This window comes from Postia placenta (genome assembly GCF_002117355.1).
Source record: "Postia placenta MAD-698-R-SB12 unplaced genomic scaffold POSPLAscaffold_2, whole genome shotgun sequence".
Taxonomy (NCBI): Eukaryota; Fungi; Basidiomycota; class Agaricomycetes; order Polyporales; family Adustoporiaceae; genus Rhodonia; species Rhodonia placenta.
Genome location: NW_020169833.1, coordinates 28,584 through 46,180, shown reverse-complemented (window position 1 = coordinate 46,180; position 17,597 = coordinate 28,584). Strand labels below are relative to the sequence as shown.

The following is a 17,597-nucleotide window of genomic DNA, read 5'->3' as shown; positions in this document are numbered from 1 at the left end:
CGTCGGAATGTAAAGCAGTCCAATCTTAACCTCAACAACTCCCAAAGGATGGGCGAAATCGACATCACGAAAATCGCTGAGGGATACAAGACGGGACTCACCCGCCGGACCGTGTGAGCTGTGTCGCTATTGGCCTGAAACCACGTTCGTCAACCAGACAAGGAGGTTCCTGGTGGGCATAATATAAGGCCCATATGCAATTCCAACACCTCTGCTACAGGGAGGTACAACCGCGAAGCTTGCCAGGCATCCACCCACGATATGTATGCGGTCGCACGGTGAGTATCTAATATATGCGGCATGTGGTAGGCCCCGCATCCCGAGTCACGGACCCACGAGAGAATTCGGGTGAGCTCTCTCGCAGTTCAAGCACCCTAGAAACCATGCAGTTGATAGCTGTCGTTTAGGTTCCACTCCATGCCCTCGTTATATGTACGGCTGGGCGTACTCGAGTTTTGGAGCGGACTTGCCTTCCCCTTGACGATGGCCGTCTTGTCTGCGACACAATCTCCGATGTTGCATGGCGAGCCACGCTCCTGATGTCGTGTAAGGCAGGCGCTGGAGGGTGCCCCACTGGCATCTACTTTCCCGCAGCTGTCTACCCAGTCTGGGCGCTGGACATTGCGACCCTTCACCATTCGACGATGCGGGGCCTATCAAAGATTTACCTAATGTAACCGCGACCGACGATGCGAAGGTATAAGCTGGGCCTGAAGACCCGATGCAGCCCTCTCTCCTCCAGTCGCCAACAAGATCGAAGTTTGCGTTTGCATATCGCACCAGGAAATTCGCTGCGCGTTCCTCCGTCAGAATTCCTGGCTGCGCTCTGTCTAATCGACTCACCACACAAACGCTGAGCCTTGACGCCGAACAGCCTCTCACCGCCGCAGTGCACCGTCGTCTTCCCTTGGTACGACGACGATCCATATGTCGAACAGCAGGTTCTCCGTCTGTCGACTACTGCCGGGTTCACATCCATCGGAAGCTCACTTGGACCTCGGCTCAGCTTCCTCATGAAATTGTCCTTCAATGCCTTCTCGGCTCATGTCCATTCTTTTATGTGCGCGTCGCCGGGTGGCCTATCCCGAGAAGACCCCAATGAGCCACGGCCCGGAATACACATCGACGACACTGACGGTCGCGAAGCCGGCTGTTATTGATATGGCGTCTGTGTTTGCTCGTGCATATGTCTATTGCATGATGGGCCACTGTATGTGTATGGTGAGAGTGTGCAGGTCACGGTCCGGCCTCATCCTCTGCCAGAGGGACTCGGTGTGAGTGCGTCAGGCTATACTATCCACTTACCCGCCTTGCCTTATGTTCCGCTGCTGTTGGCGTGCGACTCGACACATAAAACAGCTCAGCATTCGTCACCTGAAGATCTTGACTGTCCGCCCTTGTACGAGACGATGCGGACGCTCGTCAACTCAACAGAGAGCTCGATTGGCGCGATAAGCACACTGTATGTGGTCTGATGTGTCTCGTTGCCTCTTCCAGACAATCTCATGTCCCGTCCCAGTGTTGACTCCGGGTTGATGTGACTGAGATGTCGTCTTCAGGAGACATAGACGATCGCATACATTATAGGAGTCCCTGCGGAATAGAACGCGGGATAAGGCCGGGTTTACGAGTGCGCCCGCGCCGTTGATGAAACGACTCGAGTGCTGTCTGAAGTCACACCGTGATGGGCACCGCCCTGCGAATGTCAACGAACACATGACGTCCATTATGTCTGAGATTCTATGAGAAGACACGCCTCACAAGAATATCTACGCGGGGAGCTATGCATTAGGGCGTGCAAATGGAGTCTACGGAGACGCGCCAGGCCTGCAGCACACGGCTACACAGGCTGTTCACGTAGGATACTTGTATCCCAATTACGCGCAACGGCTGCATGCGTGCCGTAGTCACACAGCATCCAGCCAAAATGCTTCCATCAACACAGGATGGCTACGTATCAGATGAGGGACGGGTTGCGTACACCAGAAGGCTCTCAGGCCCTGACATCGAAGAAGTCAATACATCCAAGGGACATGAGGAAGATTGATCCACCGCTCGCACTGCAGAGGTGATATTCACGATGCTTGACGTGCACTGCACAATACCAGGCGCCCGGATGACCTGGTTTAGCCCTGGGCTGTTCGTAGATCCCAAGGCCTTCGTATCGATTCCCTGCATCAGTGGGGGATCACCAGTATCTCCAGCGTGTATTGATACCATGGAGGAGGGCAAGCGCGGCCTATTGATCTGGAGTTAGATCGCGACCTTCAATGCATACCGCAGCAGCCTTCTATGCTCATCAAAGGCTTTCGTTGAGAGGCTCTATATATGAGGTTTGAAACTGCACTGAGAAATAGTAGACGGACGGGATGCGCATGTTGAGTGCGCGTCCTTTCCAGCCGCCTGAACCGCACAGTGCGGTGAGACGGTGGCGAGGGCAACGCGGAGATCAACGAGGCAGAGACGCATCGGGGAGATTGCAATTGTGTTCTGAGTTGACGACTATATTATAGGAAGCGAGGCGGGACAGAAGGATCAATGACACAGCCTCATTGCTTCGTTATATAATCCGCAAAGGGGACGAGGCTGCGCACGCCTGCTACACCCCTTCCATCCTGCCTTTTCAAGTTCTCTTCGACCTGCTCTTGTCGAGCGTGCGAACTATAGAACGCCTGACAGCGATTAAACCATCATCTCGAAAGTCGCGAGAGAGATCGAGGGATAGAACATTTCGAGAATCGAGAAAACTATTGAAGGCTCTGAGGACTCCGAAGGAGCAATTCAATATCAAAAAAGTAAGTGTGTTGGGCCAAAAGCCCCGATTTCTGTGCTCCTCGAGCGAATCATTGTCTCATACCTCCTGCAAGGACGATTGTTCGGGACCTACGTCGCAACCGTCGAAGGCCTGCGCTGGACTCCGAGGCTGCAATGGACAACACAACAAGGTGCATTTCCACTTGACCACGCAGAAATGTCCGTTGCACTTATTTTCGACAGTACTACCGCAGACATAGTCTCGACAACCATACTGCTCCCGGTGGAGATCTGGCTGCAGATCATCGATGAGCTCTGTGCAGAACACGAATACGATGCGTTGCACGCGTGCGCATATGCCAGTGAAGGCTTGCTGAGGAGGAGAGCGGAGAGGGCCATTCCAGAGGAAATGACATTTAGGACGCAGGAAGAGGTTGCAAGGATCAAGGTGAGGCAGCACTGGGAGGGACCATGGCACGTGCGCACCGAGGGAGGAAGGCGTCGTGGAGAGCGGCTTCCGATTCCACACTTGGCCACGCTCGCATCAAGGCTCGCACAAAAATGGACAAACGTGCAGCAGCTGACGATCGAGAGAGCGGAGTGGCGGGCGCAGGGTCTCGATCTGCCCACCCTCTTGCTCGATTTGGGCTGCTTGAGCCAGATCTGCCACCTCAACCTTGACGACGTCACGTTCCCTTCGGCCCTGACGTTTTGGCGCCTCGTGTGCACCTTGCCTCACCTGAGGTGGCTTTACCTCCGTGACGTCACGTTCGTGAAGACTGCCATCGGTGGCCGGGCATTCTCGGCCTTTCGCCTGCTGTCCGCTACCAACCTGGAGCACGTGTGGCTGTGGTCTGACCGTCGCCCTGGATCACGCGCAACGGACTCGGCTGGGCTGCTTCAGGTGATTTCAGCGCAGCCCGTGCTATCTCTCAGGGCACCTCCATGGAGCAAGGTCTGGTCTTTGGAATTGTGGGATGTCACGCTTCCGACGGCTGCTGCCTTTGCACGCTTGCTTTACGCTCTTCCCGACCTCCAACTGCTCGTCATCCATGGGCCATGTACATTTTCAGACCATGGCTTCACCCCCACCGATGTCCCGCCGCACCCTGGCATGCCATCGGGATTCAGAACTATAGAGCTGGGCAAGAACTTCTCCCTATGCTCTGATCCCCAGTCCGTGCATGACCTCGTCGACATCCTCATCCGATCTGGTGCCAGTCGCCGCCTGGAAAAGATCACTGCTTGGCTGTCCCCGTCCTTGCGTGTACCCACAAGCATAGATGTCGCTCTCAATAGACTCGTCAAGCATGCTGGACAATCACTAAAGTGGCTTGAACTCATGGCGCTCCCGCAGGAGAACTTACCGCTTTTCTATGAAGCCTCCGCATATGCAGCTCCGAGCATAGGTGCGCCCCGTAGCATGGTCCTTGTAAAGTTACTCACACTCAGACACCGTCCCTCTAGCCAATTGCTTCGATGTTTTGGCGAATACACATCTCTCGTACCTTCTCTGTTCAGTCGAGATCACCCGTGAGGGCAGTTCATCGATCTCTCCTCTACTAGACCTTCTTCACCAGATTACATTAACAATCTCTCATCACATGGAATTGCGTCTTCGTCTCACGGATGATGCGGACCTTGCAACGTTGTGGGCTGACCTCCCATACCTGGACGCCGCTCTCACCCAAACTTCATTTGACAAGCTTGCAGGTGTCTGGATAACCTTTCATCCTGCGAATGAATCCACAAGTATTCCCAGAGCCATGGTATCATCATGCCTACCACAGCTGGATGCACGGTCCCTTTTGGGGTGCGTACCTTTCTTGCGTCCTCACTGCGGCTCTGATGGATGCGTCTTGTCCATAGCATTGATGTGAGACATCCATCAGGTACAATTTAGACCGAGCTTGAATCAGTAAAACGATATCTGATGACCGGTGTTGTAGGTAAAACGCACAATTTCTAGGCGTCCCCCGCGGCACTGTGCGCAGAGAAAGGCGCCTTTCACCAAATCACAACTCTTCCACATTCGTAAAACGTCTCACAAATTCTCACACGTACATTCCTACAAGTTTCTGACTTCTCCCTTTCCCCGGTTGCGTCGTTCAACGGCACTTCATCGTCCTCATCCATCTTGATACCATCCCATCTGTGCACATGCGTCCTGCGGTCACCGGGATGCTACGCCTTCAGGACGCCCAGCACACCTACATTGGCTTCTTCAGGCGCGACCCCGGGAAAAGAACGTCGGCCTCCACCGGTGCCGATTTATAAACTTGGTTCATCTTCCATCACTCCAGCGTTCTTGCGACAGCGGCAGGCTCGGTGGGGTCGACGCTGGCCCTTGGCCCCCTTCGTTCCGAATGCGATCAGCCGTCGAGACCCTACACTGCTCGTTCTAAGCCTTCGCTGACCGGCGGTGCTTCGAGCTCCACTTCTACGCGCATGCACGCGCCTCGCATTACCCGTGAAGATACCATCCTGCAGATGTATAGCCCTGGGTTTGCGCCAATTCGGTCTGCTCTCGCTCCATCCTGCCCTGGTGGGACAGAGTTAAATTCTGGTGAACCACGCCAAGGAACGTCCCCCCTTTCGTTTGTGTTCCTTCGGACCGTAGTGGCTTCAAACGCAATCCTCGATGTAGCGCCCGCTCTGGACGCCCCTACGGCCGGACTGCACCGATGTCGATTTTCCTCTCCATTGCTATCTTCTTGGTTTCCATGATACTGCTCGTCCTCTGCTTTGTGTGCTCTGTACATACTGTTACCCGCTCTCTCTGTTCCTTTCTGTCCATCTGCTCTGCTCCTTCGGTCTGCTACTATCGCGATACATGTGTGCCGTAGCTCATTGCTCCGCTCCGCCCATCGTGTTCCGTACGTACTATCACTTGCGCTCTGCTGCTATTTGTCGTATATCTGCTCTACTCCTTCGGTCTGTCACTATCGCGTACTGCGATTCGTTCTCCCGTTCTGCTCGTCACGCCCGGATTGCCTTCCCGCAGATATCTACTTGGTGTGGACGTTGTACACCGCGGCCCTTCACCATTCAACTACGCGGGGCCTATCAAAAATCCACCTATTTTCACCCTGGTTGATGCGTCGATGCGAAGATATGAACTATGCCCTGATACCGCCCTTACCCGTGACCCCTCCAGCAACAAGAGAGAAGTTCGCATTCGCATCTCGCACAAATAACCTCGCCGCCCGTTCGTCTGTCAGAGTTACAGGTCACACTATCTAATCCACTCACTACACAAACGCTGAGCGCTGACGCCGAACTGCCTCTCACCGCCTCGGCGCTTGTTCGTCCTCCTTTGGTGCAGCGATTATCCAATGTCGAACCTCATGTTCTCCGTCTATCGAGTTCTTTAAGTCATCGGAAGCTCACTCGAACATCAGCTCAGCTTCCTTATGGAATTTCTTCTCAGTCCCTCCCTCGGCTCATGTCTATCCTCTTATATGCGCGTGTCGAGTGTCTTGTCCTGCGAATACCCAATGAGCCCCAGCACAGACAACGTTGATAGCCGCAGAGTCGGCTCTTGTCCGTCTGGTATTGGCGATCGCTCTAGTCCATTGCATGATGAGTCTTTCTCTATCAAAGTGCGCAGACCATCGTTCATCGCTTCACTTTCCGCCTGCCCTCTGGTCGAATGGACTGTGTGGCAAGTGCATCAATGGGCGTACTGCACACTCCGCGCCTTTGGTAACTCTTCTCCCGCTGTTAAACTCAACGAAGAGCTCGATTACGTCTCATTCAGACGATCTCATGTCCCGTCCCAGCGTTCACTTCGGGTTGATGTCGCCTTGATGTCATCTTCACAAGACAGATGACCGTGCACATTAGAGGACGCCCTGCGGAATGGAACACGGGATTGATATAAGCTCACGGGTGCGCTCGCGCCGTTGATGGACTTGCTCGGGCGTTATCTATGGGCACACCGTGATGGACACTGCCATACAAGTGTTTAGGAGTATATGATGCCCATCCTCTCTGTTTTCCTATATATGTCCGCTCAAAGACACGCCTCACAGGAATTTCTACGCGGGGGTTGGGCTAAGCATCATTGCCTCCAGGAGTGTAAACGGAATCTAAGGAGACGCGCCATGACCACCCCCTACGATACACGGCTGGAAAGGACGCTGACGTAGGATACTTGTATTCCGATTACGCACAAAGACTGTATGCGTGCCGTAGTCACATAGCATCCAGCTGACGAGCTTCTATCAACACACGGTGGTCACGTATTAGATCAGGGCGAGTTGCATACAACAGAGCGGTCCACCGTCAGCAATTGGGTATCTATGATGCATGATGTGCACTACATAGCACCAGGCGTCCGGACGAGCTGGCTCAGCCTTGTGCGGTTCGCAGACCGCAAGGCCTTTGCATTCCTTTCCTGAATTAGAGCGAAATTATTGGAATCTCCGGCGTGTATCGAAACTACGGAGACAGGCGAGCGCACCCGATTGGTATGAATCGCGACCTTGACTCCATGCCGCGGAAGTCTGCGCTTATCAAAGGTGTCTCTCGAGGCACCCTGTATATAGGGTTTGGGGCAGCACCGGGAGGCTATGGGCGGATGCAATGCGCACGTTGAACATGTGCCCTTTCCAGCTTCCCGGATGGTGCGATGAGACGTCAACGAGCTTGGCGATACGGAGATGGATGAGGCATCGGTGATGGGAATCAAAGTCTGAGTTGACGACTATATGGAAGGACACAAGATGGGACACAGGCACTGCCACGTTACTCCGTCACATAAAGAAGGCGAGGCTGCGCATACTTGCAACGCATTCCCTACTGTCTTTCCGGGTCCTCTCCGCCCCCCGCCGAGCGTGGGCACGATAGGACGCATGTCAGCGATCACACCATCATCCCACATGTCGGAGGAACATCAATCATTTCGAGGGTTGTTGGCAGTAATGGTGAACTCTGTGGATTCAGGAAATGTAACTGAAGGACATCAGTGAGTCAGGGAAAAAACCCCGATTTCTGTGCTCTCCGAGCGCATCATCATCTCATACCTCCTACAAGGACGGCGGTGGTGCCTATCTTCGTTCGAGACCTACTTCTCGACCGTCCACGGCCTCCACTAGACGGCGAGGCTGCAATGGACAATACAGACAGGTGCATGGCGGTGTCAGCATAGGGAAATGTCAGTTGGACTCACCTTCCACAGTATTACCACAGGCATAGTGCCGACGGCCATGCTTCGACGTCTCCCGCTGGAGGTCTGGTTGCTGGTTATCGATGCGCTCGGTGCAGAGGGCGAATACGACGCGTTGGAAGCGTTTGCAGAGGCCAGTGAAGGCTTGCTGAAGGAGAGATCGGAGAGGTACATTCCAGAGAAGATGACATTTAGGACGAAGGAGGGGGTTGCGAGCATCAATCTGAGGCAGCGCTGGGCGGGACCAAAGAAAGTGCGCATCTTGGGAGAAAACCGCAGTGGTAAGATTCCACACTTGGCGACCTTTGCATCGAGGCTCGCAGGAAAGTGGACGAACATGGAGCAGCTGGAGATTAAAAGAGCCGAGTGGCCTGTGCACGATTTCGATCTGCGCTCCCTCTTGCTCGATTTGGCCTGTTTCGACATCGAATACCTCGTCCTATGGGACGTCACGTTCCCTACCGTCCTGACATTTTGGCGCCTCGTCTGCACCTTCCCTAGGTGTATTTTCCTCCGTGACGTCAGGTTCGCGAAGACTGCCATTGATGCGCGGACGTTGTCGGCCTTGCGCTTGTCGTCCGCTTCCAAGCTGTTCCTTGTTGTCCTGCCCGAACAGTCCGACATGGATCGACGCAGGTCACTCGCAACGCACACCGCTGGACTGCTTGAGATGATTCTAGCGCAGACACAGGCCTCTCCGTCTCCATGGAGCAATATCACAGCTCTGACTCTCATCGACGTCATCCTTCCTACGGCTGCTACCTTTGGCCGCTTGCTTTGCGCCTTTCCCGCCCTCAAGCGCCTCAAAATCGTGAGGCATTTCATGTTCTCGGAACATGGCTTCAACCTCAGTGATGTCCCTATGCTATCCAAATTGACAAAGATTGAGTTGGACGAAGACTTCTCGTTGTGGTCTGATCCCCAGTCGGTGCATGACCTCGTCGACCTCCTCATTCAATCTGGTGCCAGTCGCCGCCTGGAAGGCATCGATGTTTGGCTGTCCCCGTCCTCGCGTGGAGGAACGAGCATAGATATCGCTCTCAATAGACTCGTCACGCATGCTGTCCAATCACTCAAGTATCTTAGACTCAACGAACTCGTGCAAGACAAATTACCGCTGTTCAACGAAGCATCCACATATGCAGCTCCGAGCACAGGTGCGCCCCGTAACATGATCCTTGCCAGGTTACCCCCACAGTAACACATCGGACCTCTAGCTTGTTGCTTTAATATTTCGGCGAATACACATCTCAAACACCTTGTTGTTCAGGTCGAGATCACTCATGAGGGTGGTTCACCGCTTGCTCTTCTATTGCAGCTTCTTCACCAGGTCACATTAGCACACATTTCTAACATCGATTTGCTCTTCATTTTTACGGACAAGGCAGACCTCGCAAAGTTGTGGGCTGACCTCCGCCATCTCGATGCCGCTCTCTCCAAAACTTCATTCAAAACACTTCGAGAGGTGGAAATGGTATTTTGTCCTGAGAATGAATTCACAGATCTTCCCGAAGCTTTGGTGGAGTCATGCTTACCAAAGCTGGATGCACGGCGTATTCTGCGGTGCGTACCTTCGTGACGTCGTCGCTGCGGCTCTGACGGATGTGGCTTGTTCATAGCATTCGTGTGGATCGTCCATCAGGTACAATGAATATCGAGCTGGATTGGTGAGGTGATCACTGACGACCGGTGTCTGCAGATGAAGATGAAGACGAAGAAGACGAGTTCTATAAGTTCCTCGCTCGCGCTGGGCGCGGAGAAAGGCCCCTTTCACTAAATTCCAATTCTACTACATTCATGCATTATCCAACACATACGTCTTGAAGGCTTCCGCGCGTACACCCTTGCAAATCCCCGACATCGACCTTTTGTGCCGTTACGTCGTGTGACGGCATCTCGTCGTTCCTTCCATCTCAACCTACGCACATACAGCGTCTTCAGGCGCAACTCCGGCGAAGTGTGGCCTCTATCCATCGTCGTAATTCCGTCATTCCTTGCGACAGGAGGGCAGACAGGTCTGATGCTGGCCGTTTGACCCTTTGTGCCCTGAGCGCGATCCTCCATCGAGACTGTCGACGCGTTCATGACCTACCCTGGGCTGCTCCTTCGCTGGCCAACAATGCTTCGGACTCCCTCTCCACGTGCGTGCGCGTGCCTCGCATCGTCCGTAATGATACCATTGTGCCGGACTATGGCCCGGGTTGTGCGTCAATCTGCCCTCGTTCCTCCCTGCACTGGTGGTAGCGAGTTCGACTCTGGTTAACCACGTCAAGGGACGTCCCCGTCCGTTTGTGTTCTTCCGGACCGTAATGGCTTCAAACACAATCCTCGATGTAGCCACCCTATGGGCGATCGGACTGCCCGGCGGGTCTACGCTCGATATCATTTCTCGTTCGATTGCTATTTTCTTGGCTTAAACGGCGCTGTTCGTCCTCTGCTTTGTGTGCTCTGTGCATACTAACAGCCGCTCTCCCTGTTACATTCTGTCTATTTGCTTTATTTGTTCGGTCTACTGCTATCGTGATCAATGTGTATCGTTAGCACATTACCCAGCTCTGCCCATCGTGTTACGTACGTAGTATCACCTGCTCTCTGTGATAATTTGCCCATCCGCTGTCTCTATCGCGTTCGGCGTGTAATGAGACTCGTTCCCCCGTTCTGCGCGTCACGCCCGTATGTATGATCTGCTTCGCTCAGCTATCAGTGCTTGTTATCTCGAGATTTGTGTACGATACGCGCTGTCCACAAATCGCTGAACTGTGTCGATATATCCATGACATGCATTATCGAGCATTTGTCTGTGAGCAGATATTGGCTCGGTCGAACGTCGCCCAAGCTTGAGCGAGTGAGAAGACGGAAACTGGTGTGGCAAATGAGGTCGTGGGGCTCGAAGCACTGTCGAGACGCACCGCACTCGCGTATGGTGAGACGACCAACAAGCAAGGGACAGGTGGCAAGTATTTCCTGGATAGCTGCGCATTCTAAAATCCAACCCGACCAGGTACTCCCGTGCAAGAACGGTGCCGCTGGCCAGGTCGGTTCACCTGATGTTGAAAAAGGCGGGCCGAGTCACAGGTCATCACGTTGTGCACGAGTTGTAATATCGATGTTTGGCGTGCATCGTCGATTCTGGTAGCAGCGCTCGAGGGTCTACCAATAGATAAACTAGTCAACGCGCAGACAGACGTAAACAAGGGCTGACCACACCGGCATCTTCTGTACAAAGTATCAGCTCATACACTTTCGCGCATGAACATCTCTCAGAGGACGGAACATCCCATATTATCATCCTTACACGCACGTCTCCACTTCGCCGCGTATAAGTACGCGTCCAGGCCATCTCTACTCACCGTCGGCACTTAGCGCAACGCTCAACAGGCCGGCACGAACAAATACATACCATCCTGATCCACGAGAACCCCCGCTCCCTCTTGACGTGTCCACTTCAGGTGCAGAATGTGAGACGGAGGTGTCCAGAGCAGGACGCATACCTGCCAATTCTCGCCTCGCGAGCTCATGCCCTGGAGACATGAAAAGCGCAGGCACAGACGTCCTCCCCCAGTAGTCATTTCAGTGCGTCTTGGAGCTAGACCACGGTTGGTGATATACGGACGTTCGCCGAGTTCTGTCTTCTGTAGACCTCTGCTTGCACGCGCTCTAGCTGGCAGTATGTGCATACCTGCCTGTTTTCTATTCGTGCGTCATCAGCTGTTTTCGCTCGTCTCTGCATCGCTACCTGGCAGCCAATGATTGACAGCTTTGGTGTGAAGCACAATTGCGCTGCCCTGTCATGTATGCAGAGATCGAGATGGGTTCTGGTGTCCGCTGTGACGCGCAAAGCATTGCGAGCACCAACACAGAAAAACTGCAGGAGAGGAAGGCAGCGCAGGGAGTTCAGAGGACCTGGAGGTGCTTCGCGGCGAGAGTGGTGGACAGTAGACAGTAAGGAGCCGATGATCGTGTCTCCGCTCTGACGGGTCAGGTTAGGCTATCAACGCGAGACCCGTCTGCGTCCACCTCTTTTCATCGCCGCCCGGCGGGCTTGTGTCTTTGACCTGCGCAGCCGCGACCCAATTGCATGACCGCGAGGAAAAGGGCATCTCGCTGCAACGCGCCAATGGTATCATGTCTATATATCCGTGGCACGATATCGACCCTTTGTCCTTCGGGGAAGGTAGGTTCAGTTCAGAATGCGCAGGGCGGGCCAGGACGTGCGAGTGAGCAGACGGGAAGATTGTAGGAGGTGCTGCGCGCACCCGCACAAAAAGCGTCGAGGAGCGCGGCATCTACGTGTACTCTGGCCATGACGAGGCGAGAGACGGGCGGTGAGGTGGCTGCGTCCTACTAAGTTCAGCGACTTCGCTTGAGTTATCAGCGTCCCCACAATGGTGCTGTCGATGCAGCATCGGTGCCCCATTCGAAAGTCCAACCCGGATGGATGGTCCCGCGCAAGGATGGGCGGAGCGTCCAGATCGGTGGACCTAGTGTTTTGGGATGGCGCGCCGTATCGCAAGTCACCCTGTTGGGTCCGAGTCAAAAAAGGGTCCATTGAGCGTAACCGGTCCCGGCGTCCGTGGTGCTCACGAGCTGGTCAAGTCTCCGACACTGTTCGCGCACCCCCACGCCATGCGACCGCAACCCCCGACACGATGCTCACAAGCGTGTGTCACCCGACGTAGAGCACCGCCCTTCTCGGGACATAAGCCGGATTATAAACGTTTTAGGAGTAAATAATCAAGTCGTCGACACGACGAGGGAAACCGTGCACCAGAGGTCACCTCAGAAGAGTGGCCAGCGCACACCATTGGCGCATACAAGGACCCGCGCGGACATCTCTCGCAGGACGGAAGACCCTACGAGGATTCCGTACCTGCAGGTCGGCACTGCATGCTGTTAGACGCCCCCACTCCATCTCCGCCCCCTCTCTGCATCGCCGCATACCACAACGCTAGTAGGCCAGCGCGCACAATCCCGCGTCTCCGAACGCACATTATGGCTGTGCGGACCTCGTACGCTCAACGGGGCCGCAATGTCAGCCTCATCTACGCCATTGCCGGTCCCGCTGGAGGCGCTGGGCGTGGAAGACGCGCCGTACTGCCCTTGTTCTGGTGTCCGCGATGTGAAAGTGCGATTGTGATGGGAGAAGGAAGGCTGAGCGGACGGGCGGAGTGCTGCACGAGGTCAGTACATGCGAAGCTGAGGTCACAGACCACCATGGCCGATATCCGGCGGAGACGCGGGTTTTGCAAGGCGCACAACGATGGTGGATCAACTGTTCACAAATGGTAAGTCGCTCACCAGTCTTGAATAGTGGACAAACAGCTCTTCGAAAGAAAACTTGTCACAGCAGGAGGATGATCCCAGCAGGTGGTATAAATCCGCAGAAATGAATAAAAACTCAGCCGGCGACAGGCTGGTTGGACAAACAGGTATCAAGACAAGAATTGGAAGGAAAGGAGCTGAATAGAGGGATAGTGGTATGCAAAAACTCAGTGGTCAGTCATACTGACGGGTACCAGCTCGCAAGCCTCCCTGGCTCAATTTCAGTGACATCAGTCCGGCGTGAGTCAGATCATAATGGGATTTCACTAGCGGGAGTCGAACCATCGACCCCGGCCCGGCCTTGTCTGCACGCAACATGCGTGTTCAATCAGCTGAACTACACGACCATAACTCGGTCGTTGCACGAATCATGACAGCAGGTGCGGCCCATAGAGCAGTTCTTGAGTCGGATACAGTTGTGCGGATGAGCAGGCGGGAGCCACGATGATACGGTGCAAACGCAGTCAAATGTGACTGGATGCTCGTCAGCTACGGAGAGTGTCATTATATCACATCATTGGAATAGAATTGCAGTTCAACTGGAACTTATCAGCGGCATGAGGGGTACAGACTGGTCTCCTGTGGGCAAAACGTGATACACTTCCTTCCTACGCAGACTCCGGATATCCATGTATAACGTACAGACCGACGACGTGAGATAGCAGGATGGTGCCTGGATGTCATGATAGGCTGGTATGGCGAGGACAGGAGGCAGAGATATCAGGATGCGGACAGATGGGTGATGAATTGCCTGGGACGAAGGGCTACGCGGTGTGCTATTCTGAAGGTGTCGAATACGGTCAGCGGAGACGACTAGCGGCGCTGAGCGATGGCATTGCTGGATTTTAGCAAATAAATGACCGGGGCAGCCGGACTCTCGCGCGGCCGAGTGAGCATCTGATCATTGCGTATTTGAAGCGCGCCGGTGAGAGGAAGAAGCGAACAAAGTGGGCTGCCATGCGCAGCATTTGGTCGGGGACCGGGGGCAAGTGGATGACACAGGTCTCGAACACAACGCGGGCGAGCCGGCGGCGGGGGTGGCAGACGGGCCGAGGAGGACGCTGCGAGACGGCCGGGCGGAGCGGGAACAAAGGGGCGCCTGGGGCACAGCCCGGAGACGGCCGGGGGAGCCGGGGAAGTGGAGCTGTTTGAGAGGGGAGAGGGACGGGCGCTGGATGGAGGATATGGCTCCTGCTGGCTCAGGCTCTTCTCTGCAGCTGTACTCTATTCCTCTCTAGTCCCATGGCCTCTCTATCTCTGCCACCCACCCTCACCTTCCGCGCTGCTGCGTCGGCGTCCTCCTCCGCTGCGTCCGGCTCGTTCACCGTCCCTGGAAACCTCAAGGTCAGTCTGCGCAGCGCCTGCAACCGGTTACCCACTGCCCGCTCGTCTGACATCCGTGTCTGCAGATCGTCGGCGTAATCCTCGCCGTTACCAGTGGTCTCCTCATTGGCTCCAGCTTTGTCTTCAAGAAGAAGGGGCTCATACGCTCACAGAAGGGTCTCGTTGCGGGAGAGGGTGTTGGCTACCTCAAGTCGGTGAGTGGTCTGCGTAAAGCGCTCTACAGATACTTCCGTCCTTGCGTCACGTATATCAACGGCCCCGTGCTCTCTGACGTTGTCCAAGGCGCACGGCCTACGTCTCGCTCTCCTTGCCATACATCGCATCCTTGCCTGCTTGTTTCCATGCACCAGAGCACTCTGCGCCAGTGGATGCCGTGGCTTCGTCTCCATTGACGAGTAACGACCCGTTGCATCGCAACCTCGCACGCCCCACCAGGCCGCTCTCGCCCTGCGCCCAGCCCTCGTCATGACGTCGTCAGCCGGTCGCATGCCCGAGCGGCTCGCACGCCTGTGTGCTGTCTATCGTGTCTCAAGCCAGAGCGCGGGTGCAGTCCCAGTGGCCTCACAGCTTTTGGCTTATCCGCTCTGTTCACCCATTTTGTGAGCCAAGGCTAACGATGTTTACTCACAGCCGCTATGGTGGACCGGAATGTCTAGTACGTCCTCTCGTGCGCGTACCCTGTCGGCGCGAGTCTCACGTCCAGGTCGTTTCTGCAGTGATGATCCTTGGCGAGATATGTAACTTTGTTGGTGAGCTTATCTTTGTCCGGCGTGTTCTTGCCTGTGCCTAGCCTGGCCCACCTGTCTTCGTCATTCTGTCTTACGCAGGAGTGTGAGCGCGCCCTCTTGAGACATGCCGTTCCACCCTGTGTGCGACTTGCAGACCCGGCTTTGGGCGGCATATAGTGTACCACGCGGGATTTGTGGCCGTCGAGGCTGCGCCGGGTGATTGCCCGTGGCTACTCGCAGTACAGGTCTGCTCATACTCATTCCTCCACGCCTGCCTTGGCGCGAGGTCGCGTAGCCCTCCGCTTGTCACATCCATCCATACATTCGACCACATGCTGACTACATCATCTCGCCAGCCTATGCGTTCGTCGAAGCCATCGTCGTGGTATGTAGCGCGTTTCCCCCCTATACGGACTGCCCGCTGATCCCCCTTGCTTCCAGACGCCGATGGGCGCGCTGTCTGTCGTGATATGCGCGATCCTGTCGCACTTTTTCCTCCAGGAAAAGCTCGGCTTTTTCGGTTGGCTTGGCTGCGGGCTGTGCATCGTGCGTCCCGCCCTGCCTGCTGCGCGTGATGTCATCGGACTGACGAATTTGATTTCTCCCCGGCGTGCGTTCGTCAGATTGGCTCGGTCATCATTGCGCTCAATGGTAGGTGTGCGCGCGCATCGGTGTGTGAGCGGGGCTGACGATGGCGTGGTGCAGGTCCGCAGGAGGCGTCGGTCGGCCAGATCACGCAGTTCCAGGCGATGTTCCTCGCACCGGGCTTCCTTGCGTACGGCTCGGTGCTCATCGCGGCGTCGCTCGTCATCGTGTTCTATTTTGCGCCAAAGTGAGTGGCACAGTCGGACAGCGTGCGCGCGCGTGCAGACTGACGCTGGCGTAGGTACGGCTCGAAGAGCATGCTGTGGTATATCATGGTGTGCAGCATGATTGGCGGGATCAGCGTGAGCGTAACGACTGGGCTGGGGTCGGCGATCGTAACGAGCGTGATGGGGGATAACCAGGTGCGTGGCGCGAGGATAGTCCCCGGCGGAGGCTAATTCTGCACTGCAGTTCAAGCACTGGTTCATATACTTCCTGATGGCGTTCATTGCCGTGACATTGAGTGAGTACACATACCTCTCAGCATTACATGCATTCTAATAGGCGTAGTCACCGAGGTGTATTACTTGAATAAGGCGCTGGCGCTCTTCAATACCGGTACGTGCTTGAGATGATCATCCGAGTCCGCAGCCTGATAGCTTCTCTTTCTATAGCAATGGGTAAGTGATGCCCAGACCTGTGCGACACTCGGCTAACCTTTTCTATCAGTCACCCCAACATACTACGTGATATGTGCGCGCGTCCCCGATCGTCTGCACGTGTCTCGCTGACCACCCCGCAGTCACGTTCTTCTCGATGCTGACGACGATCGTGCTCTTCCAAGGGCTCAAGGCGAGCGCGACGCAAATCATCACGCTCGTTATGGGCTTCGTGGTGATCTGCTTCGGCATCACGATCCTGCAGCTCTCCAAGGTGGACCCGACACAAATACAAGTGCTGGACCGGCGGTCGACGATCCTGCTGCAGGCGGCGAAGCGCGACACGGAGGGCATGGACGAGAAGAGCCTCGTCGCCGTCGAAGACCCGGGCATCGACGCGCTGCGCGGCGGCTTTGGCATGGTCGGCAGCGTCATCCGCGCGAGAAGCGCACACCGCATGAGCATGAGCAGCCGCGCGACGGGCAGCATACATTCGCGGTACAGCGTCGCGCCGCCCGGGTCCTCAGACCACCTCGCAGGCATGAAGCGCCACCAGCTGTGGGACGCGCCCGTGCCGGGTACGCCGCTGGGCGTGCCCGACGTGGAGGCCGACGCGCACTCGCTCGCGAGCCGCCCGTCCGATGTCGGCTCGCCGCGGCCGAGCACGCGGAAGCAGACGATCAAGTTCGATAGCCAGGACGTCGTGCACTCGTACCACCTCCCGGGTGCAGGCGACGGCACTGCGACACACGAGATGCGCAGTGCGTCGCACTTCTCGATGAGCCCGCCTCTGAAAGCGGTGAGTGGGCGTGTCTGGAGGGGGTCGGAAGATGGTTGCTGATGCGTCGCTCTTTACTAAACCAGGACGATCTGAAGGGCCCAGACACGCAGGTCGTGACGCTGCCCGTGCCGAGCTCGCTCGACGAGATCGCGGAAGAGGCTGGTGCGCGCACGGCGCCGCCGATGCTCACGCGCGACCCCTACCACTCAAGACCGGCGTTCGACAGCGACATCTTCGCGCCGACGCCGTCGAGC

The 17,597-nt window shown here is 55.7% G+C and overlaps 5 protein-coding genes across 5 annotated transcripts; 4 read left to right on the top strand and 1 right to left on the bottom strand.

The window, feature by feature from the left end:
- Positions 1–2,971: 2,971 nt before the first annotated feature.
- On the top strand, positions 2,972–4,634 carry POSPLADRAFT_1133027 (hypothetical protein; the record flags this gene model as incomplete). The annotated part of the gene is made up of 2 exons (XM_024484292.1): positions 2,972–4,163; positions 4,222–4,634. 2 exons carry the CDS (start codon positions 2,972–2,974, stop codon positions 4,632–4,634), a joined length of 1,605 nt encoding a protein of 534 aa, XP_024342495.1.
- Positions 4,635–4,989: 355 nt separating this feature from the next.
- On the bottom strand, positions 4,990–5,695 carry POSPLADRAFT_1038349 (hypothetical protein). Its single transcript, XM_024477373.1, has one exon. It carries the CDS (start codon positions 5,514–5,516, stop codon positions 5,142–5,144), a length of 375 nt encoding a protein of 124 aa, XP_024342494.1. The 5' UTR covers positions 5,517–5,695; the 3' UTR covers positions 4,990–5,141.
- A 2,269-nt stretch (positions 5,696–7,964) lies between these two features.
- On the top strand, positions 7,965–9,748 carry POSPLADRAFT_1052368 (hypothetical protein; the record flags this gene model as incomplete). Its single annotated transcript, XM_024480267.1, has 4 exons — positions 7,965–9,081; positions 9,142–9,487; positions 9,544–9,566; positions 9,624–9,748. 4 exons carry the CDS (start codon positions 7,965–7,967, stop codon positions 9,746–9,748), a joined length of 1,611 nt encoding a protein of 536 aa, XP_024342493.1.
- Positions 9,749–11,714: 1,966 nt separating this feature from the next.
- On the top strand, positions 11,715–13,391 carry POSPLADRAFT_1043330 (hypothetical protein; the record flags this gene model as incomplete). Its single annotated transcript, XM_024478284.1, has 6 exons — positions 11,715–11,859; positions 11,988–12,098; positions 12,150–12,249; positions 12,300–12,585; positions 12,767–13,209; positions 13,247–13,391. 6 exons carry the CDS (start codon positions 11,715–11,717, stop codon positions 13,389–13,391), a joined length of 1,230 nt encoding a protein of 409 aa, XP_024342492.1.
- Positions 13,392–14,488: 1,097 nt separating this feature from the next.
- Positions 14,489–17,403, top strand: POSPLADRAFT_1133209 (hypothetical protein; the record flags this gene model as incomplete). Its single annotated transcript, XM_024484311.1, has 13 exons — positions 14,489–14,590; positions 14,656–14,784; positions 15,221–15,245; positions 15,307–15,339; positions 15,675–15,703; positions 15,760–15,864; positions 15,942–15,969; positions 16,024–16,150; positions 16,205–16,325; positions 16,375–16,426; positions 16,474–16,521; positions 16,633–16,656; positions 16,706–17,403. The coding sequence occupies 13 exons, from the start codon at positions 14,489–14,491 to the stop codon at positions 17,401–17,403; spliced, it is 1,521 nt and encodes a 506-aa protein (XP_024342491.1).
- Between the last annotated feature and the right edge of the window lie 194 nt (positions 17,404–17,597).

Excerpts from the sequence above, each read along its gene's own strand:
- POSPLADRAFT_1038349 (XM_024477373.1), bottom strand. The coding sequence starts at position 5,516 with ATGTACAGAGCACACAAAGCAGAGGACGAGCAGTATCATGGAAACCAA.